This window comes from Diabrotica undecimpunctata, chromosome 5 (assembly GCF_040954645.1).
Source record: "Diabrotica undecimpunctata isolate CICGRU chromosome 5, icDiaUnde3, whole genome shotgun sequence".
Lineage (NCBI taxonomy): Eukaryota > Metazoa > Arthropoda > Insecta > Coleoptera > Chrysomelidae > Diabrotica > Diabrotica undecimpunctata.
The window spans coordinates 3,121,346-3,138,938 of NC_092807.1; the positions used below are offsets into that span (position 1 = coordinate 3,121,346).

Consider the following 17,593-nt stretch of genomic DNA (forward strand, 5'->3'; position numbering starts at 1 on the left):
CCAGTAGTTATCGAATGACCCTTGTAGTAACCATAACACAGTCAAATATTACCTGACAATTTTTAGTATCCTACATCTATAAATACTCCGTTTTTATCAATCACTTTCGTAAAAAGTTTGTGTATTTTCTCTAGGTTTGTGTAATATCTAAAACTTATAAAAACGGAAACTTCCAGTTGTAGCACAGGGTTGCCACGTCGCATAAAAGAAAATATATTTTTATGTGGAATTTTGTTGTTTAAATATACAGATTCAAATCGTCCCACAGTACGGTTGCATTTAGCAACTGTTGCAAAAGTGGAAAATTATTTGACCCTATATTTCGTTTTGTTGAGCGATCTTTTTAAAGTCTTCTCCGTCATCTTTAAAACGCTTAACACTTTCGCTGCGGCAAGCGCTATATGGCGTCTTTCTTATTTCTTGGTCTGTATGGGTGGTGCCATTTGGTGATAGCTGCGTATTGCATTTGCTGTCAAAACTTCATTCCGCACAGGAGAACTTTTTGAAATAAAGTTCCGTAGCGAAAGTGTTTTAAACTACACAAAAGTGCCATACTAATGGATTTTCCAAGTTTCATGTCAAATTTAATAATCTCTTTTGTCACATTTACCATTTTTCCAACTTTCTTACTTGTATGCAGTTCTGAGATTAGGCCAGTAAAGGAAGAAAAGCTGAAAAAATGTAAATACAGGTTTTTGAAGGTTTTAAAAGGTATATGAGGGATAGGAAGAAAAGCTGAAAAAATGTAAATACAGGTTTTTGAAGGTTTTAAAAGGTATATGAGGGATAGGAAGAAAAGCTGAAAAAATGTAAATACAGGTTTTAAAAGGTATATGAGGGATAGGTGATAACAAATACTTGAAGGCGTACAGCTGATTTTACTTAGTGTTTTTTTAAGTGTTTTAAGACTACTTAGTGTCTATAAAACATAGATATGCTGCTATATTGTACTCGATGGCCTTTTCTGTGATTTGTCAGTACAAATACGGCGTCTACGCAGGATCTTCCGAATCTGAATCCTTGTTGTTCATCTGATAAAGTTGTTAGTTTATTGATTTTGTTGGTTAGGACTTTTGTGGTAAGCTTAAGCGCGGTGCTTATTAGATTTATACCTCTATAATTGTTGGGATCTTCTTTATCTCCTTTCTTGATTGACATTGGTATCATTATGATGTTTCTACATGCGTCTGGTGTCTTGCAGTGCAATATTAGTTTTGTATAAGTTTTGTCATCTTTAGGGTTATACTTTCTTCTCCGTGTTTTAGAAGCTCGTGTGTTATTCGGTCTTATCCTGGTGACATGAAAGTTGTAATACCTTACTTTAACGAGACAAATTAATATGGAAATTAATTTGCTTTTAGGGAATGTTAGCGTCGAGTTTTCCACTTCATACTTGGAGTCATCTTCTGAACTTACTAGTTATTGAATTAAGCAGTATTATTGAATTTGATTGAATTAAAATGAAAAAAAAAACAAGTAATTCTTTTATTTTCTAATTGTAACATAATCGTCACCATTGCCTTCTCCTTCGTTTTATGAATCGACAAATAATAAATAAATATAAAAGCAACAGCAACCTGCTATTACACATTTAGAAACTATCATTAACTTATTATAGATCATAAATAAAAAATATTTTAAATTATTTCCTGTGTCTTTATTAGTTAAAAATCAGATCCTTGTAGTTAGACAGGAGGTAGTAGTTGGAGATCCTGCAGTTGGTGAGAGTGCGTACTACTGTCATCCTGTCGGCTCTCTCGAAGTTGGCTTTGACCACTTCGTAGTATCTGCCGTCACTAAAAATGAACAAGAAGTTAGAGAAATGTTAAAGGAAAAGAAGAGGAAGACAAACAACAAGTTTCCTTGATAACATGGATAAACGGAATTGGACTGTATTTATTAAACGAAATAAGCAAACAATCATGAATTTATTAATGCAGGTAAGTTGGGAGAACTTAATATATTTATACAGTGTGTCCGTAAAGTATGGAATAAGTTCGATATTTCCTAAATGAAAAGCTTTTTTAAAAAAATCTAAAACACCGATTTTTATTAAGTTTAATGTTTAATGATACGCATTACAGTGATGATGTCATCGGCTCTTTTTTTAAATGTAACAGCCTGTATTTTAGGACATTTTTACGGATATAATTTGAAAGATATGCGCTTAGAAAATTAATTTTTATTGATTTCTAATATTAATAAATTATAATAAATAACTTAAAAGTAATCCAGTAATTAATAGACTTTATCTTGAATGTTCGAATTGTAGTCCTTGTTGTATTTGACAGTAATCCAAACGTACAAATTCTTGTAGAACCTTGTTTATGGATTCTTGAGAAATATTGTTTATTTCTTTACAAATTCTTGTTTTTAAGTCTTCAATATTTGCAAGTTTCGTTATATAAATAACATGCTTCAAATGATCCCACATAAAATAATCCAAAGGATTGAGGTCTGGCGACCTTGCGGGCCGACGATTCAATATGTCGACGTCTTCCAATCCGCCTGTTCGAACAAATTTTGTTTAAGTACCTTCGAACATCTACAGCATAATGCGGAGGCACACCATCTTGTTGAAACCAACTTTCATGAGAACCTCCAGGATTAATTGTACTGGGGAATAAATTAACTAAAGTAGGTACGAGATACCTCCTTAAAAGCTGAATGTATGCTGGTCCGTTTAAATTACCTTCGAAAAAGTAGGGTCCGCTGATTCTATTTCTTACAATGCCAGCCCATACGTTTACCTTTTGCGGATATTGTGTGTGATGATGTTCCCGCATCCAATTGGGGGTTTCTTTTGCCCAGTATCTACAATTCTGACGGTCGACCTCGCCATTTAATATGACTGTAGAGTAATCATAAAAAATAATATTTTGAACAAAGAGAGGGTTTCGGTGGCAGTTATCTATCATTCTTTCGCAAAATTGTATTCTTTTATTTGGAAAATCCTCGTTTAATTCCTGTACAAGTGTGCATCTAAAGGGGTGCCATTTTTCAAGTGATATTACCTTGTGTACCATTGTTTTGCAAACATCGAAATCACGACTAACCTTACGAATAGAAGTGTGCGCATCTTCTTGAAAAGTAAGTAGAACATCTAATGTTGTATCATAATTTACAGAGGGACGACCTGATTTGCGTGTATTTTCAACCGTACCAGTTTCTCGAAATTTCTTTTCAATCTTACTTACTGTTGACTGCGTTCTGGGTCTTTCTGATTATTTATCATTAAATAAATTACACACTTCCATCTGAGTTCGCGATTTGTCTCCATACCCAATCATCATGAGTATTTCAATTTTTTGCTTTACACTCAAATTCATTTCTACTTCAAATTAATTCTAAGCAATAATACAGACCATTCACGAATTAATGCAATTATTGTACTACGTTATTGTTATTGAACATTACTAAAAATAATTACATTTCACTAAAAACTAGTAGTAGGCTACTTTTTTGCAATTGATCATAAATAATTTATTTTATAAGCGCATATCTTTGAAATTATATCCATTAGACCCGAGTATTATACTTTTTTGGAATCAGCTCATTTTTATCGATCTATAAATGTCCTAAATACAGGATGTTACATTTAAAAAGAGCCGATGACGTTATCACCTTAATATCACCATCACGTGTATCACCTTTTATAATGAAATTTTATTGTAAAATATAAAACATTAAACTTAAAAATCGGCGTATTTAAGATTTTTGTAAAAAGGCTTTTCATTTAGGAAATATCGAATTTATTCCATACTTTACGGACACACTGTATAGTATAGAAGATTAATAATACTAGACTTACCTTAAACATAGGCACTTCAGCTTCAAACATTTCACGCGTAACGTATCAATAGCCTTTTGACTCTTGTCTGAAAATCTTAGATTGTCCGGATCCCATCTCAGCTCTAGTCTCTCCAAGTTTAAGCAGTTTCTGGCTATACTATCCATGAGTTGATCCGCGAGGATGTTCACTCCCAGTCTTTCCTGTGTTCCCATCACCAAAATCCTAAAACATTTCAATTGGTTGATCGTGTTTACTATCATAAGAGAAATGCTAAAAATATACAAAGTAAAGTCATTTGGTTAATTAGTTATTCGAGTCGCTTTCATAGAAAACGCAGATCCTCGTATTTCAATCAACCCTTGCGGTCCTAACGCCCAATGTGCTGTCTTAATATCGATTTTGCCCAATATTGAAAGTCCAAACACTAAAAGAGGATGCATGGAAGCCAAAAAATCCATACGAACCGAACCCGAACCCTTGTGGTTATAGCTCTTATTGTGACACTTTACGCGAACCTATTTGCTTCTATCCAGTTGGTACTAATGAAAATCATTTTAGAAATTGCATTGAGCCTAAAATTAACCTTTAAAAATCCAGGAAAAAACTACACAAACAACGTATCTTATGTATAACAGGGTAACTTACTTCTTCAAGATCCATCTTCTATCGAAGGTTGGAAATCATCATGACTATACGGACCCTGTTGACTGCCGCTCTAAATAGTTCTTTCTTCTTTTGCCTTGCATAATAAGCTGCAATAATGAGTATTTTTACCCTCTCATCAGATGTCCTAAGTACTCAAGTTTTCTTCTTTTGATAGTAATATTATTTCAACTTCAGTTCCTATTCTTCTAGCTTCGTATATACACGATACGCGAATCGTATATCGTATATTTTTTATCGTCCTTACTCGACGCAATGAGTACAAGAATGATGGTAATTTATATGGGTAAATTGTTGATGCATAGTGGAATATAAATATTCCCAGCATCACTCTGAATGACTTGATTAAGCTTGGGTATACAGTTTACTTTAATTGCTATCGACACATTTAACTTCATCTTTCGTCACTAGAGGTCTGTAGTAGCATACTCTGGTAATTATTTTTCCTATAATTGCCAGAGTAGTCGGTGCGTTTTGATTTAGTTTGAGTCTTCTTACAAACTCTCTCTGATGACGGGTAGACCCAGAAACACGTGTTAGGGAGTGGTAAGAGACTCAAATTAAATCGAAACATGTGGAAGCAATATGTAGACATAGGCCTGAGGAATTGGAAACACTCCTATCAAGGAATGGATATACCTATCAATAAACCTCATCCCTTTACTTTTAGTTTTGCAGACGGCCAGACAGTGATGGCCTAGAATTCTTTTGATATAGAGTTTATGGAGACCATACCAACACAAAAGACCCAGAGGCAGACCTCCTATGAGATGTACAGATGATCTGAAAAGGACTGCCGGGAAAAATTGGCTACCAGTAGCGTACAATAAAAAACAATGGAAAGGAAGACTTGAAGAGGCTTATGTTCAGATGTGGACGTGAATGGCTAGACGAAGAAGAAGAAGAGTTAATGCTGACAACACTGCATAGAGAATATAGCAAATGGGGACTAGAAGTTAGTCAGTAAAACAAGTGGAAAAGTTTAAGTACCTTGATGTTGTAGTTGATGAGGAAGGTAGATGTATCAAAAATATGAAGTTCCGGTTTCAAGGTGCGCGAAATGTCATAGGTGCACTCAACTCTATTTGGACAATAACAGAACGACTTAAAGCAGTCGAAATAGACTACTTGCGATGATCTACCAGAATTTCTAGAATAGCAACGAAAAAACCAGATACAATCGTTGAGCGTATCAAGAAAAAAATTCTTAGATAGTTTGATCATTTACTTAGGATGGATGAATCAAGGTAGCCGAAACGAGTATTCCTCTGGCAATCCTCTGAACGAAACAAGATCGGACAATTTGGAGACGGAGACTGGGAACGCGAATGAAGCGACTAGCAATATGATTGTTACATCACCAACCACGGAAAAAGGTTGATGCGGACAAGTTTTTCTGGCAATCCTTATAATGATTGTAGACTACAATCCGCTGCACCATACATACAAAGTCCGTGTGGACCAAGTGCTCAATGTAATAACACCAGAAAACAATTAATTATGTAAATGCCCTAAAGATTTGGAGGCGATCCAATAGGACCAAGCGCTTGTCGTGGATACGAATGTATAGTCGATGATAACTATCCTACTAATAAGGCTTGTATATGTTATAAACGTAAAGGTCCAGGTGCTTGTGGAATACATGTTAGTTTTTAAGCGGAACGACATCATCCAGTATATACCTGTGTTTACGGTTTAACTGGTAATCCAGTAATCACTGGTTTCGTCCCTCCTAAAGATACATTGAGCACATTTTTGCGTTTCGTAGCCAATAATGGAATGGATAAAAGTTAACAAAAAAGATGTTTTGGTGATGAAATATCAAAAATTCACTACTTACTTAGCGTTGGTGAGAATTGGTAATACTGATTGCCATAAAGAATCTGTGATATGGGTCATTCCAGAGAGACCTAATCCCAGCAATTGTTGTCCATGTTTACACAAAAATTTGTAAATAGCTTCTTCTGTTAGATTATCAGAGCTGTCCAAATCCAATGCTATCTAGAAAAAAGCAATAAAATGTCGATTATTTTTTTCGCTTGTATTCTTTTAAAAATTATTAATGCGTGAAGATAAATGGAAAGATACATATTGCATATAGTATAATATCGTCGGTAGGTAGACTTTACGGGAAAATTATTAAAGAAAAACTAGAAACTGAAATAATAGGAAAAATTGGAGAAGACCAAGCAGGGTTCACAGTAGGAAAATCATGCCTAGATCATACGTACACATTAGAACAACTGATAGAGAAGAAAATGGTAAAAGGTAGACCGGCCCATCTGGCCTTTGTTGATCTAAAGAAAGCATATGACTCAATACCTAGAGTCAAATTATGGGAAGCAATGAATGATCTCGGAATCCGACAAACACTAATAAAAGCAGTTAAAGCACTATACAAAGAAAACAAAGTAGCTATTAAATGTGGAAATAAAACCTACAATCCATTTAAGACGACAAAAGGACTTCTACAAGGCTGTGCTACGTCCCCTACTCTGTTTAAAATATTCTTGGAAAAGACACTCAAACCATGGAGGAGAAAGTGCGAAGGAATGGGCATACCAGTAAGAGACGAATACCTATACACCTTAAGTTTTGCCGACGATCAAGTAGTCATCGCACAAGATGAAGAAGATCTCAGCTTTATGCTCAGAAAACTAGAAGGAGAATATAAAAACAACGGAATGGAAATAAACTTAGAGAAAACCGAATACCTAACAACAGAAAACAAGGATATGAGAAACCTAGAGATAGACGAGGGAAGACAAATAAATGGAACAGATAAATTCAAGTATTTAGGAACCATAATATCGAACCAGAAGAAGATATAAACAACAGACTGAGACAAACAAGAAACTGTATAAGACAACTAAACTCAGTGTTGTGGGATAAGAACATTACGATAAAGACAAAAAAGAGAATATATAATACCCTGACAAGAAGTATCCTGACATATGGGTCCGAAAACTGGACAATAAACAAGAGAAATAGAGGTAGAATAAGAGCAGTAGAAAGGGAGTTCCTGAGGAGAAGCTGTAGACTTACAAAAAGAGACAGAATTGAAAACGCAGAGATTAAGCGGAGAATGGGAGTGCAATCGGACATAATCGACTATATAGAGGAGAAGAGACTATCCTGGTACGGCCACGTCAGAAGAGCGGGCAGAGGACGCTGGATAAACAAAATCACAGAATGGAGCCCGATTGGAAGAAGAAAGACAGGAAGACCCCGAAGGTCATTCAGAGATGAAATCGACGAGGCTATGGAGAAAAGAACCCTGCGAGATGGAGACTGGAATGACAGGGAAAATTGGAGAAAACGGTTGAGTGAAGGAAGACAGTGAAAACTGCGGAAATCCTTAGTAGTAGTACATATTGCATACAAAACGGGACAAAAAAGAAGTGAGTTAGGTGTCAGACTCTAGATTAAAACTCTTAAACTTTTTGTTCGTTGGCTTTATTTTATACTTAATATTAATACATACTACTTACTTAATATTAAGACATTGCACATTTCTACCATGTGCTTCGGCACCGTAACCTGTTCTACTTAACCTGTATTTATAATCATCTGTCATTCTGATTCTGACAACCTAAAGCGTGTTTGCAATAACTGGATGCGTGCCACTCATGGCTGGCTAGAAGAACGGGCATTCTGGAAGTATGGATAGTAGAAGGAAAGGTAGGAGGCCTAAGACCAAAATGAAGATCTCTAACGTGAAAGGCAGGTCAAATGAAGACTCTGGTGGGAAAATCCTTACATGAAGCCGTCCATATGGCACAGGATCGGATGAGCAGCCGAAGCTAATAATATTTAGAGTGTCACCACACCCTGACAAGGGCTCAGGGAATGAGGAGGAAGAGGGCAAAAGTTAATAAATAGATACAAATCACTAAAGCTCAATGATATTAAAAGAATTGCATGTGAAACCAAAAAACCCAATAAGTTTGATTTGGTGAAAGAAACTTACCAGGTTTCTTGAAGTTCCAGATTCCATCCAAGACTTCAATACTAAATCGTTAAAACCATTTAATTGTCCAGCGCTTAAGAATCTTAGTCCTGGTATCCTTGTCAACATATCTTGCAAGGCTTCCGTTGATAAATCTGTAGCAGTAATGTCAAGTTCTTGCACAGAACATTTTTCCCATTCCACTTGCATAAGATAGTCACTTTGCAGGTCTAAAACACGGATCAATTGGTCATACCACAGGATTATTTGTACAAAATACTAAACAATATTGTTCTGAAGCTATTTAATTGTGGCGTTGTTGTATTTTGAGAACGATTTCCGAAGTGGAAATTGAAACGTCAAAGAAACTTAATTTTAAAGCAAAATTGTGGCTTATTCCAAGAAAAACAGTAATTTAAATACTAAACAATACGTGAATTTTTTAATACTTACTGGTTCCATTCATTAACAAACATTTCAATCTTCTACTGCGTTGGAATAATGTTTTCAAAGTTGATCCTGTTACTTTATTGCAGTAATTTACAGCCAGACATTCCAGCTAAAAAAATCAGATAAAAAAAAAGTCTTCAATAAAGTTTATCTTATAAAAGAATCTTCAGGAGAGTATTTTTTTAACTAAAATAACTGAAATATATATTATACCAACCTGAATACAGTTTGAACTGAATGCATCGATATGACTGTCATCTACAAAGTTTATGCCATACAAATTGATGACTCTGAGATTTGGAGTTGCTGATTTTAATTTATGTACATTAATGACTTCGTAAATTTCTTCTTCTTCTTCCTCTACTTTTTCATAAGTTCCTATCAAGTGTAGAATCTCCAAACCGTTGATGAAGTTGTAGATTTTTCTCATGAAGCCTTCCATAAATATTACCTGTAAGAATAAGCACAAGATTATGTGAGTATATTGTTTATCTTACTATATTGATTTATATATATAAAGAGGTGAGCAGGATACCATACTGGTGGAGAGCGAACATCGAAGAGCTCAGAGATAAATGCATAGCCATGACGAGAAGGATAACGAGGGCAAAGGACAGAGCAGGGATAATTTTTGTTGTCGTCAAGCAAATCCAGTAAGTCTAAATAGAATATCGCGCACGAAAGAAAGAACTCTATAGAAAAATTCGTACATAAAAAATACGGCATTGGATAGAACTGTGTAACAAGCTGGATAAGTACATCTTTGGTCAAGGATATAGGATACGAAATGCCACTAGATAAAAAGTTTACGGTAACACGAGAGCTTTTTCCGCCCGGCAGCTGACATGGAGTGTAAAGGAACGAGGGAACTGAGCGGGCCGTACTCTTCATCATAGATGAATTAGTCGAGGCATTAGATGCACTTAAGACAAGTAGATGCAGAGCTCGTGGCTGAAAGACCTGAGGAGACTGTTTGACCGCTTATCCACAGAAATCTTTCAAGCAGCAGTTTCCAAAACTATAATTGCCAAATGAGACGGCGCAATAAGAAGAAGAAGACACGTAGGTCCATCGGACTAGACCAGATACCGCCCGAAGCGGTAAAGGGTCTAGGACACGTGGAACCTAGATGGCTTTTGAGCATATGAATGCATTGCTTGAAGCACAGAGATTTCCTGAGGCTTGGAGGACATCAAGGGTGGTACTGCTTTCCAAAACTGGGGAGAAATATCACTCCATACGCCTCCTCATATGCATCGAAAAGCTGTACGAGAGGATGCTGCGAAGGCGGATCCACCACACGATTGAGAGATCAGGAGGCCTATCCCGAAAACATTTCGGATTCTGCAATGGGAAAAGCATAATTGACGCAATTTTGAGTGTAATCGAGGCATTGTACAACATTGCGGACGAACAGAGCTGGGCGGTTCTGCTGCTCTTCGATGCTAGAAATGCATTCAACACTTTGCAGTGGAAAGAGGTGATGCGAGCATTGGAGGAGAGGGAGTGTTCTAAATATCTGATGAATGTGATGACGGAATATCTTTCCGAGAGAAATATTATGGTTGCGAAGACGCACGCTCGTTGACTTAACGGATGTAATCCCACAGGGATCGGTCTTGGGTCCGATGATATGAAACTTAGCATATAACGAGGTCATGAACTGCGAATATGGAGAAGGTATAATCCCCTTCGCTTTTGCGGATGATCTTGCTGTGCTGATAGTAGCGCATCATCCTAAAGGGTAAACGAAAAAGACAAGGGATGGACCCCCAATGTGCACGGGCACGGCTGATATCAAAGAAATGCGTCAAATATCTGGTAGTAGCATTACACCAATATGGCGCATGAGGGGAGCACTGCGATAGGGGGAGTGATGCATAACATTGGAGGACCCAAAGTAGAAAGGAGGAGGGCCTTACACGGCACCAGTCAGGAATGAGGCGGTAGAGATACCGACCTACAACGGGCTCATGATACGAGTAGACAAAACGAGTCTGTTGCGAGTAGCATGAGCCTACAGGACTGTATCTGGGACTGCCTTGTGGACTATGTGTTCCTCTGCATGTGTTAGCAGTAGAAAGGAGACATCTCTATGAGAGAAGATAGTATTTGACAATAGCCATAAAAAAGAAAAAAGGAAAAGATCAATGGAAAGATGGCAAAAAGAGTGGAACACAGAAGATGTTGCCCAGTGGACCAAGATGCAGATCCCGAACCTAAGAGACTGGGTGGACTGTGGTCACAGGCGACTGGATTACTCCTGACGCAAGTGCTCACAGGACATGGCTGTCCCGTGACGTATCTTAGGGAATATCTTCATAGGTTCAGAAAGACAGATACAAACAAATGCCTATACTGCGAATACTCCGACACTGTTACTCACATAATGCTAGAGTGTAATATATGGACAGTGGAGAGAAACAGTAATTAAAAAGAAAGAAGAAGAGAAAGATGTACTCCTCTACCCTGAATCCAACATACGCCAGCCATTCCTAGGGATGGGTTAACCTGGTACGGTTTATAGAAATTTCTACCCTCAGAAAACAAAAAAAAGTTATCTTATGCTGAAAAGTTCTGGGAGAATACCAAACCGGTATTCTCCCAGATTAAGGCAAACAGATTCGCAATAAATCAACTATTCATACTAAGGCAGCTAGCTTCTAGAGAAAAGATAGTGTAAAGAAAAAACAAGTATAGAATGCGATAGCAGCAATCAGCACCTTTGAAACAAATAAATGGACTGAAGGTGACGCTTTATCTACTTTTCAACTCCAAAGAAGAAAATACGTGGGAGTCCGTGAAGATCAACTGAAATAAAAACCAAACTATTAACGGTTCAAGGTCTCAAGCTTCGGTTAGCAAACGCAAAAGACATCATGAGAAACTCTATATTGTCCGTAAAAGACATTTTCAATAAGATCGATGGAGCAACAGAAGAAATTGGACATCTTTACCACGATATGACCACAAATCAATATAGAATTAGAACAAATTTAGAAATAAAAAAACTTTATAATCATAATTATATTGTCCAAAAAATTAAATTTCAACATCTAAGATGAAAATGGCACAACGATAGATTTCACACCTAAAAACTTGTTTTGGACGAGATGTTCACAGGAAATGACCACTTGACTGTCCAAGAATGCGATGGAGAAACAACATCTAATCAGATCTCAAAAAAAAAAAATAACAATCCATGTGACTACAGATTTATAAAAGACTGAGCCAAGTTGAAAAAAGTTGCACAGTCAGCTAAGGGTTTGTAGCGCTGTATGATGATGACGAATAATGGTGATGATGATGACTTCAATTTATATAGCAAATATGGTCAAAAACCATAATCATTTATACTTACTTCTGATAAACATATACACAAATACTTCAACTTAGTAGGAAACGCTTGCAATTCGCTGAAATCGTGCAGCTGCATAGCAGTAGAGAAATCCAGCAGCATATGAGTCAAATTTGGACACTTATTCGCCAACTCGTGCAGCACCGTATGCGTGATAAGTTCTATTGGAAGCTCAATGTACCTCAGAGATGGTCCAAATCTGATGCTCACAAGTGCCAAGAGAGCTTCCAGGGAACCTACGTGAAGGCCGGAGATTTCTGGACGTAGAGAAACGTTTTTCCACAGTTTGGTGTCGTAAGCGATGAGGCGCCATCGTCTGCAGACTCTTGCCATGTGGCATATTTCCTTGTGGGCTAAGTAGCTGAAGATGTGGAGGAGGACTTTATCGGGAAGTTTTTCTATTGTCTAAAATGTGAAAAAAAATTATTTTATTTTTTTTATTTAGAAGGTCATTAGCGGGGTAAAGAAAATACAATAGGTGTACAAAGTATGAATTTAGGTACATTATATATTATTTGCTCAGTTACATTTACTTCCAGTGAAGGTAAATGCGCAGCTGTGTAAGCCCAAAGTTGGGGCCAGCAAAACATCATCTACAGTTGGACCATTTGGACTAGGACACCGGAACGATCGGGGAGATACATTTGAGATTTTAGCGGAAGCAAATCAATTAGTAATAAAGAACACCTGGTTTAAGCTACACCCAAGGAAATTGTACACCTGAAAATCTCCACAGAAGAAATTAGATTGATTACATGCTAGTAAATAAGAGGTATAGGAACCGCTGTACATCTGTCAAAACATACCCTTGTCATACATAAATTCTGATCATGTACCAGTTGTAGGTAATTTTAAAGTCAGAATGAAGATGGTTACAAAAAAAGTCGATGAAGAAGTATGATGATAGAAAACTGAAAGATCCCAATGTTCGACTGAAGGTGAGCGAAAACCTCAATACAAAGGTGCAGAAATGCAGGAACTATAGAGGAAAGTCTGACCATTATACAAGAAACAGTGAGAGAAATAAAAGAACAATACCTGAAGAAAGATACAGAGAAACGAAAATCGTGGATCACCGATGAAATACTTGAACTTATGGATCAGAGAAAAAAAAAACAAAGAAAATCTCCAAGAATATAAGAAAATACATACCATCGTCAGAAGAAAGATAATAGAAGCCAAAGAGAAACAAAAAACAGAACAATGTCAAGAAATACAGGAGTATCAGAGTTGATATGATAACTTCAATATCCATCGAAAGGTGCAGGAAATAGCTGGAAAGTTCCGAAAACGCAACAGCGGAAAAACAACAGATGATGAAGGCAATCTTGCCATAACCGTAGAAGATAAAAAGAAGGTATGGGAAGAATACTTGGAGAAACTTTTCTACGATCTTAGAACAATACAAGAACCCACCATTGAAGAAAAATCAGGTCTCGAAATCCTACGCTTTTCGCATGAAAGGGTAAGTCTTTCGATATGATTTTTCCATGGTAGACGTTCGTCGAATATCATACCCAGAAGATTTATATGTGAAGTCAGTTTAGTTTCTGATTGTATAGAAATATTAATGGTAATTGCAGCTTTGTTATGTTTCTTTTTGAGAATAATGTTCAGTTTGTTTGGTTTGGGTAAAAATTGTATCCAGACATTATAGATCGGCGCTCAAAGGATGTTATGCATTGCTGAAGACTAGGAGGTATAGATATTTTCCTTTGATAAACTTAATCATGCCATCTGCGTAAAAAAGAATGTTATTAATGTACACATCTATATACAGAGAAGAGTTTTACTGTCATCATTGCATGTGGTTGTCTTTTTAAAGACAAGGCACATGCCATGATTTTTCTGACGGATATTCTCAAGTTAAAGTCGTCACAGGAACGCAACTCAGTAACATTGGCAATATCATTCTAAATTCGTCTACTTTAAAATGTATAATATATGTCTGAATTGTCAATATAAATGAGTTAGATAAAATTAAATTATTAGAAGAATTTTTCACCAAGTAACAAAAAACAAAATTTGTTAATTTATTAATATTTTGTATTTTGATATAATGAATGAGCCACATAAATTGTGGCTCATTCCCAATAGAAATTGGAAATTATATTAAGATGCCACGAGAAATTAGCTTCAAAACAATACTGAGATAAGGAGGAATCGATATTTATAATTTTCTGCTTTAAACCCTAATATTACCAATAAATCACAACGTTTAATAAATACACTCCAAAATATTCTTTTATTGGATGGAAAGTTTTAAAATACCAACTTTCATTCCTGTTAAACAGCCAAATAAACAAAAATATCTACCAAACACAAGCAAAAGTCTATTTTTAGAAAAGAATTTGAGCCCTACCGTTCCAGCAAACGGACTTTTCGCAGCAGTACCATCGGTCAAATACACTTGAGAGGCTTCCAGGGCCAACTGGCCCCAAACGTCGGGGGACACGTCCATTTTTTCGGCACAATTTACTCAAATTTTGGGAAAAACGCGGTGGAAGCTCGCAGGAATGTCAAGCAGCCGAACAAAGTTGGCGCAACTTACACACTTGGCACATCTCGCCGGTTATAAATAGTGAAACGAACGCCGCTGTTACAATATTTTGGGACTTTTTAGATCAAGGTGCAGGTCGACGGCAGCTTTGGATTGGAAAAGGTGGGGATTTTTCGGTTTTTTCGGGTGTTGGTAAAGTGTTTGATGGGTAGACGAGATGTCTAGTGTGGAGGATTTTCCGAAATGTATTCGTCATCAATAAGGAGACAAGGCGTTGCAAAATATAAGATGTGGAAAAGCCTAGTCACTGTATTTTAACTGTTTAATTCTAAATATCTCTATATTTAGAATTAAGAAGTTATTTTGGTTGGTAGATGCGCTTAAAAGAATGGGAGTACACATTGCTTGCATTCAAGAAATGAAGTGGAAAGGACAAAGGGCGAAATAAATAGGTCAACGATACAAATTCTGTTATATAGAGAAATGGAAGAAAACTTAGTACAAAAAAGTTGACGAATTTTCGACTGTTATGAGTTAGATATGAAATCTTTGACCTAAACGGTCCGTTGTTCCGAGAAAGTTAATGGTAAATTCTCCCAATATTTAAGCACTGTCAAGGACAAGCAAGAATACGGTTTTAATATTCATTTAAAAAAATATATAATTATTAGTGCAAAAAAAAAGAAAAGTACAAATTCTGTTGTTTCTAAATTGTAATAATAAGTATTTACTGATAAAATAATAACATAAGAAAATGAAAAAATAACAGTGTAATTAAGAATTATATCCATACTCATAATCACTGCTTATACTGCTCGTTGCAAGATATTTCAGATTTAATCTTCTAGTTATAGTTGTATACAGGGTCGGACTTATATACTGATACATTTTATCAAAGTTACAGCAATCCCACAAAGTAAAAGAAAAATACGTATAAGTAATACTTTTGTATTAAAATATATATTTAACATAGTGAAAAAATACAAAAAAACAATTTTAAACTTAACTATCGTCTACATTCCCTCGGACTGGAACATAGTACTAGTGATTCGTCTATTATGTATGCTTGGTATCAACAAGATGTGCCAAGTTTTGGTGATGATGATAAAAAGGCAATGAGCATGCTATATGGACAAACAGAAGCTCCCTCTTCGATACCAACAACAACACCAGTTACGCAAACAATTTCGCAAACCAGGAGCTATGTACCGAAAACACCTGCACTAAAAAACAGGGCCTATTCGCCAAAAACACCTGCAATTAAAAACATATGTCTAATTCAGTATCCCGATTTCATCTTTCTAGCTACATCTCCACAATTTCCAAATTATCAAATGTACGTTGGATCTGACCCGTATATATGGAAGTTTGATTTAAATGAGATGCGCCTTCCAAAACATCCTGATTATCTCATTAATTACCGATTATCTCCCCAAAGAGTTGAGGTCTACGCACGTTTCACATGTTTTTCAAAATTCCGAGGGACACTTAGTATCTATAAGCAATAATCAGTATTACGCTGCATCTTTCCCAAATTTAAAAATTCAAAAACGTTTTATGTTTCCTTCTATACCTGCGAGAACCAAAATAAATGCCTTGTTTCAAACAAACAGCGGCCAAACGTATTTATTATACAATGAAAATTCTTATACTGAATTTAATGAAGCTGGAGATGTCTTAAACCGTGGACCAATAAATTATCTCTTCCCCGGACTACCAGATAAAATAACATCAGCATTCCGCTACACGGATGAGTTTATTTACTTTTTCCAGAACAATACCTATTATAAGTATAGCGAATACACACGTAAAGTTGTAGCAGCAGGAACGTTTAGCTGGGAACTTTTTGGAATACCCTGCCCTGACGACGGCCTATTAAAACAATTAAAAACTTTGTTAAACAAAATTGTAACTATATACGAATAAAGGTTGCTGTGTTCATTCTTAATGGTTGTTTTATTTAAATTCCATTACTCTATGTATGTCAAGCGACGTCTTGACTGACACATAACTGTCACGTCCTGCGTCGAATGTCACGTCCTGCGTCGAATGTCACGTGACATTTCACGTTCTGCGTCTAATGTCACGTTCTGCGTCGACGTTCTCTCTTAGGCACTGTACGGAAAAGAAGAAGAATGTTCGAACGTTGACATGGCTTCGAACGCTTTTGATACCCCACAAAATCAGGCCCAACGAAGACACGTTTTAGTGCCCATTTGGCAATGCCGCCATCTTTGTTTTTTGTCTCAACGTACTCCGCGTCTCCTCCCCGTTCCAACGAGCCCTCGTACGTCACGATCGGACCAATAGAAAAGAAGATACCTAATCGGTATCTACCTAATTTCGGCATGCTCCGATGCGCACGGCACATACTGCGTTCAACCCCATTTTTTATCCCCTTTCCAACGAGCCCTCGTACGTCATCCTACGTTAAGCCGTTTGGCACTTACGACCGGGGGTTGCGATTTTAGGGGTTGCGATTTAGGGGTTGCGCTCATACTCCTATAGCATATCTACTTAAGTCGGTATCACTATCATCGCTATCGTTTAAATCTATAACTACTCCATTTAAAATGTTTTGGAAATATAAGTATTTTTCTTCTAGTTTTTTGACATGCTCTATACACTTTTTCCAATTATCCGCTGTAATATTATTACATTCGGTCTTAATTAAATCTACAACAGTCGAAATTGATTTAGGAGTATTATTATTTTTCCACACATTACTTTTTAATTAAAACCACAACAATTCTATTGGATTCAATACACAATAGTAAGGAGGCAATCTTAATACTTTATGGCCATAATTCTCAGCTAGACTGTCGATAACATAATTTTTTTTACATTTAACCAATTTTAATAGTTCTACAAGTAGGTTTT

At 36.4% G+C, this 17,593-nt stretch overlaps 1 protein-coding gene across 2 annotated transcripts in view; it reads right to left on the reverse strand.

Moving 5' to 3' along the window:
* Window positions 1–1,471: 1,471 nt before the first annotated feature.
* FipoQ (F-box/LRR-repeat protein FipoQ) overlaps window positions 1,472–17,593 on the reverse strand; it is a 30,462-nt gene continuing 14,340 nt past the window's right edge. Inside the window, exons 1-8 of one of the 2 annotated variants that reach the window (XM_072531345.1) lie at window positions 14,576–14,809; window positions 12,217–12,618; window positions 9,073–9,306; window positions 8,859–8,964; window positions 8,427–8,635; window positions 6,297–6,457; window positions 3,812–4,015; window positions 1,472–1,796 (exon numbers count right to left, since the gene is read on the reverse strand). In XM_072531345.1, coding sequence (XP_072387446.1) covers window positions 1,661–1,796; window positions 3,812–4,015; window positions 6,297–6,457; window positions 8,427–8,635; window positions 8,859–8,964; window positions 9,073–9,306; window positions 12,217–12,618; window positions 14,576–14,674 — 1,551 coding nt within the window. In that variant the 5' untranslated portion in view covers window positions 14,675–14,809 and the 3' untranslated portion in view covers window positions 1,472–1,660. Of the gene's footprint in view, window positions 1,797–3,811; window positions 4,016–6,296; window positions 6,458–8,426; window positions 8,636–8,858; window positions 8,965–9,072; window positions 9,307–12,216; window positions 12,619–14,575; window positions 14,810–17,593 lie in introns of those variants that run through there. The other variant, XM_072531346.1, reaches the window with a different exon arrangement.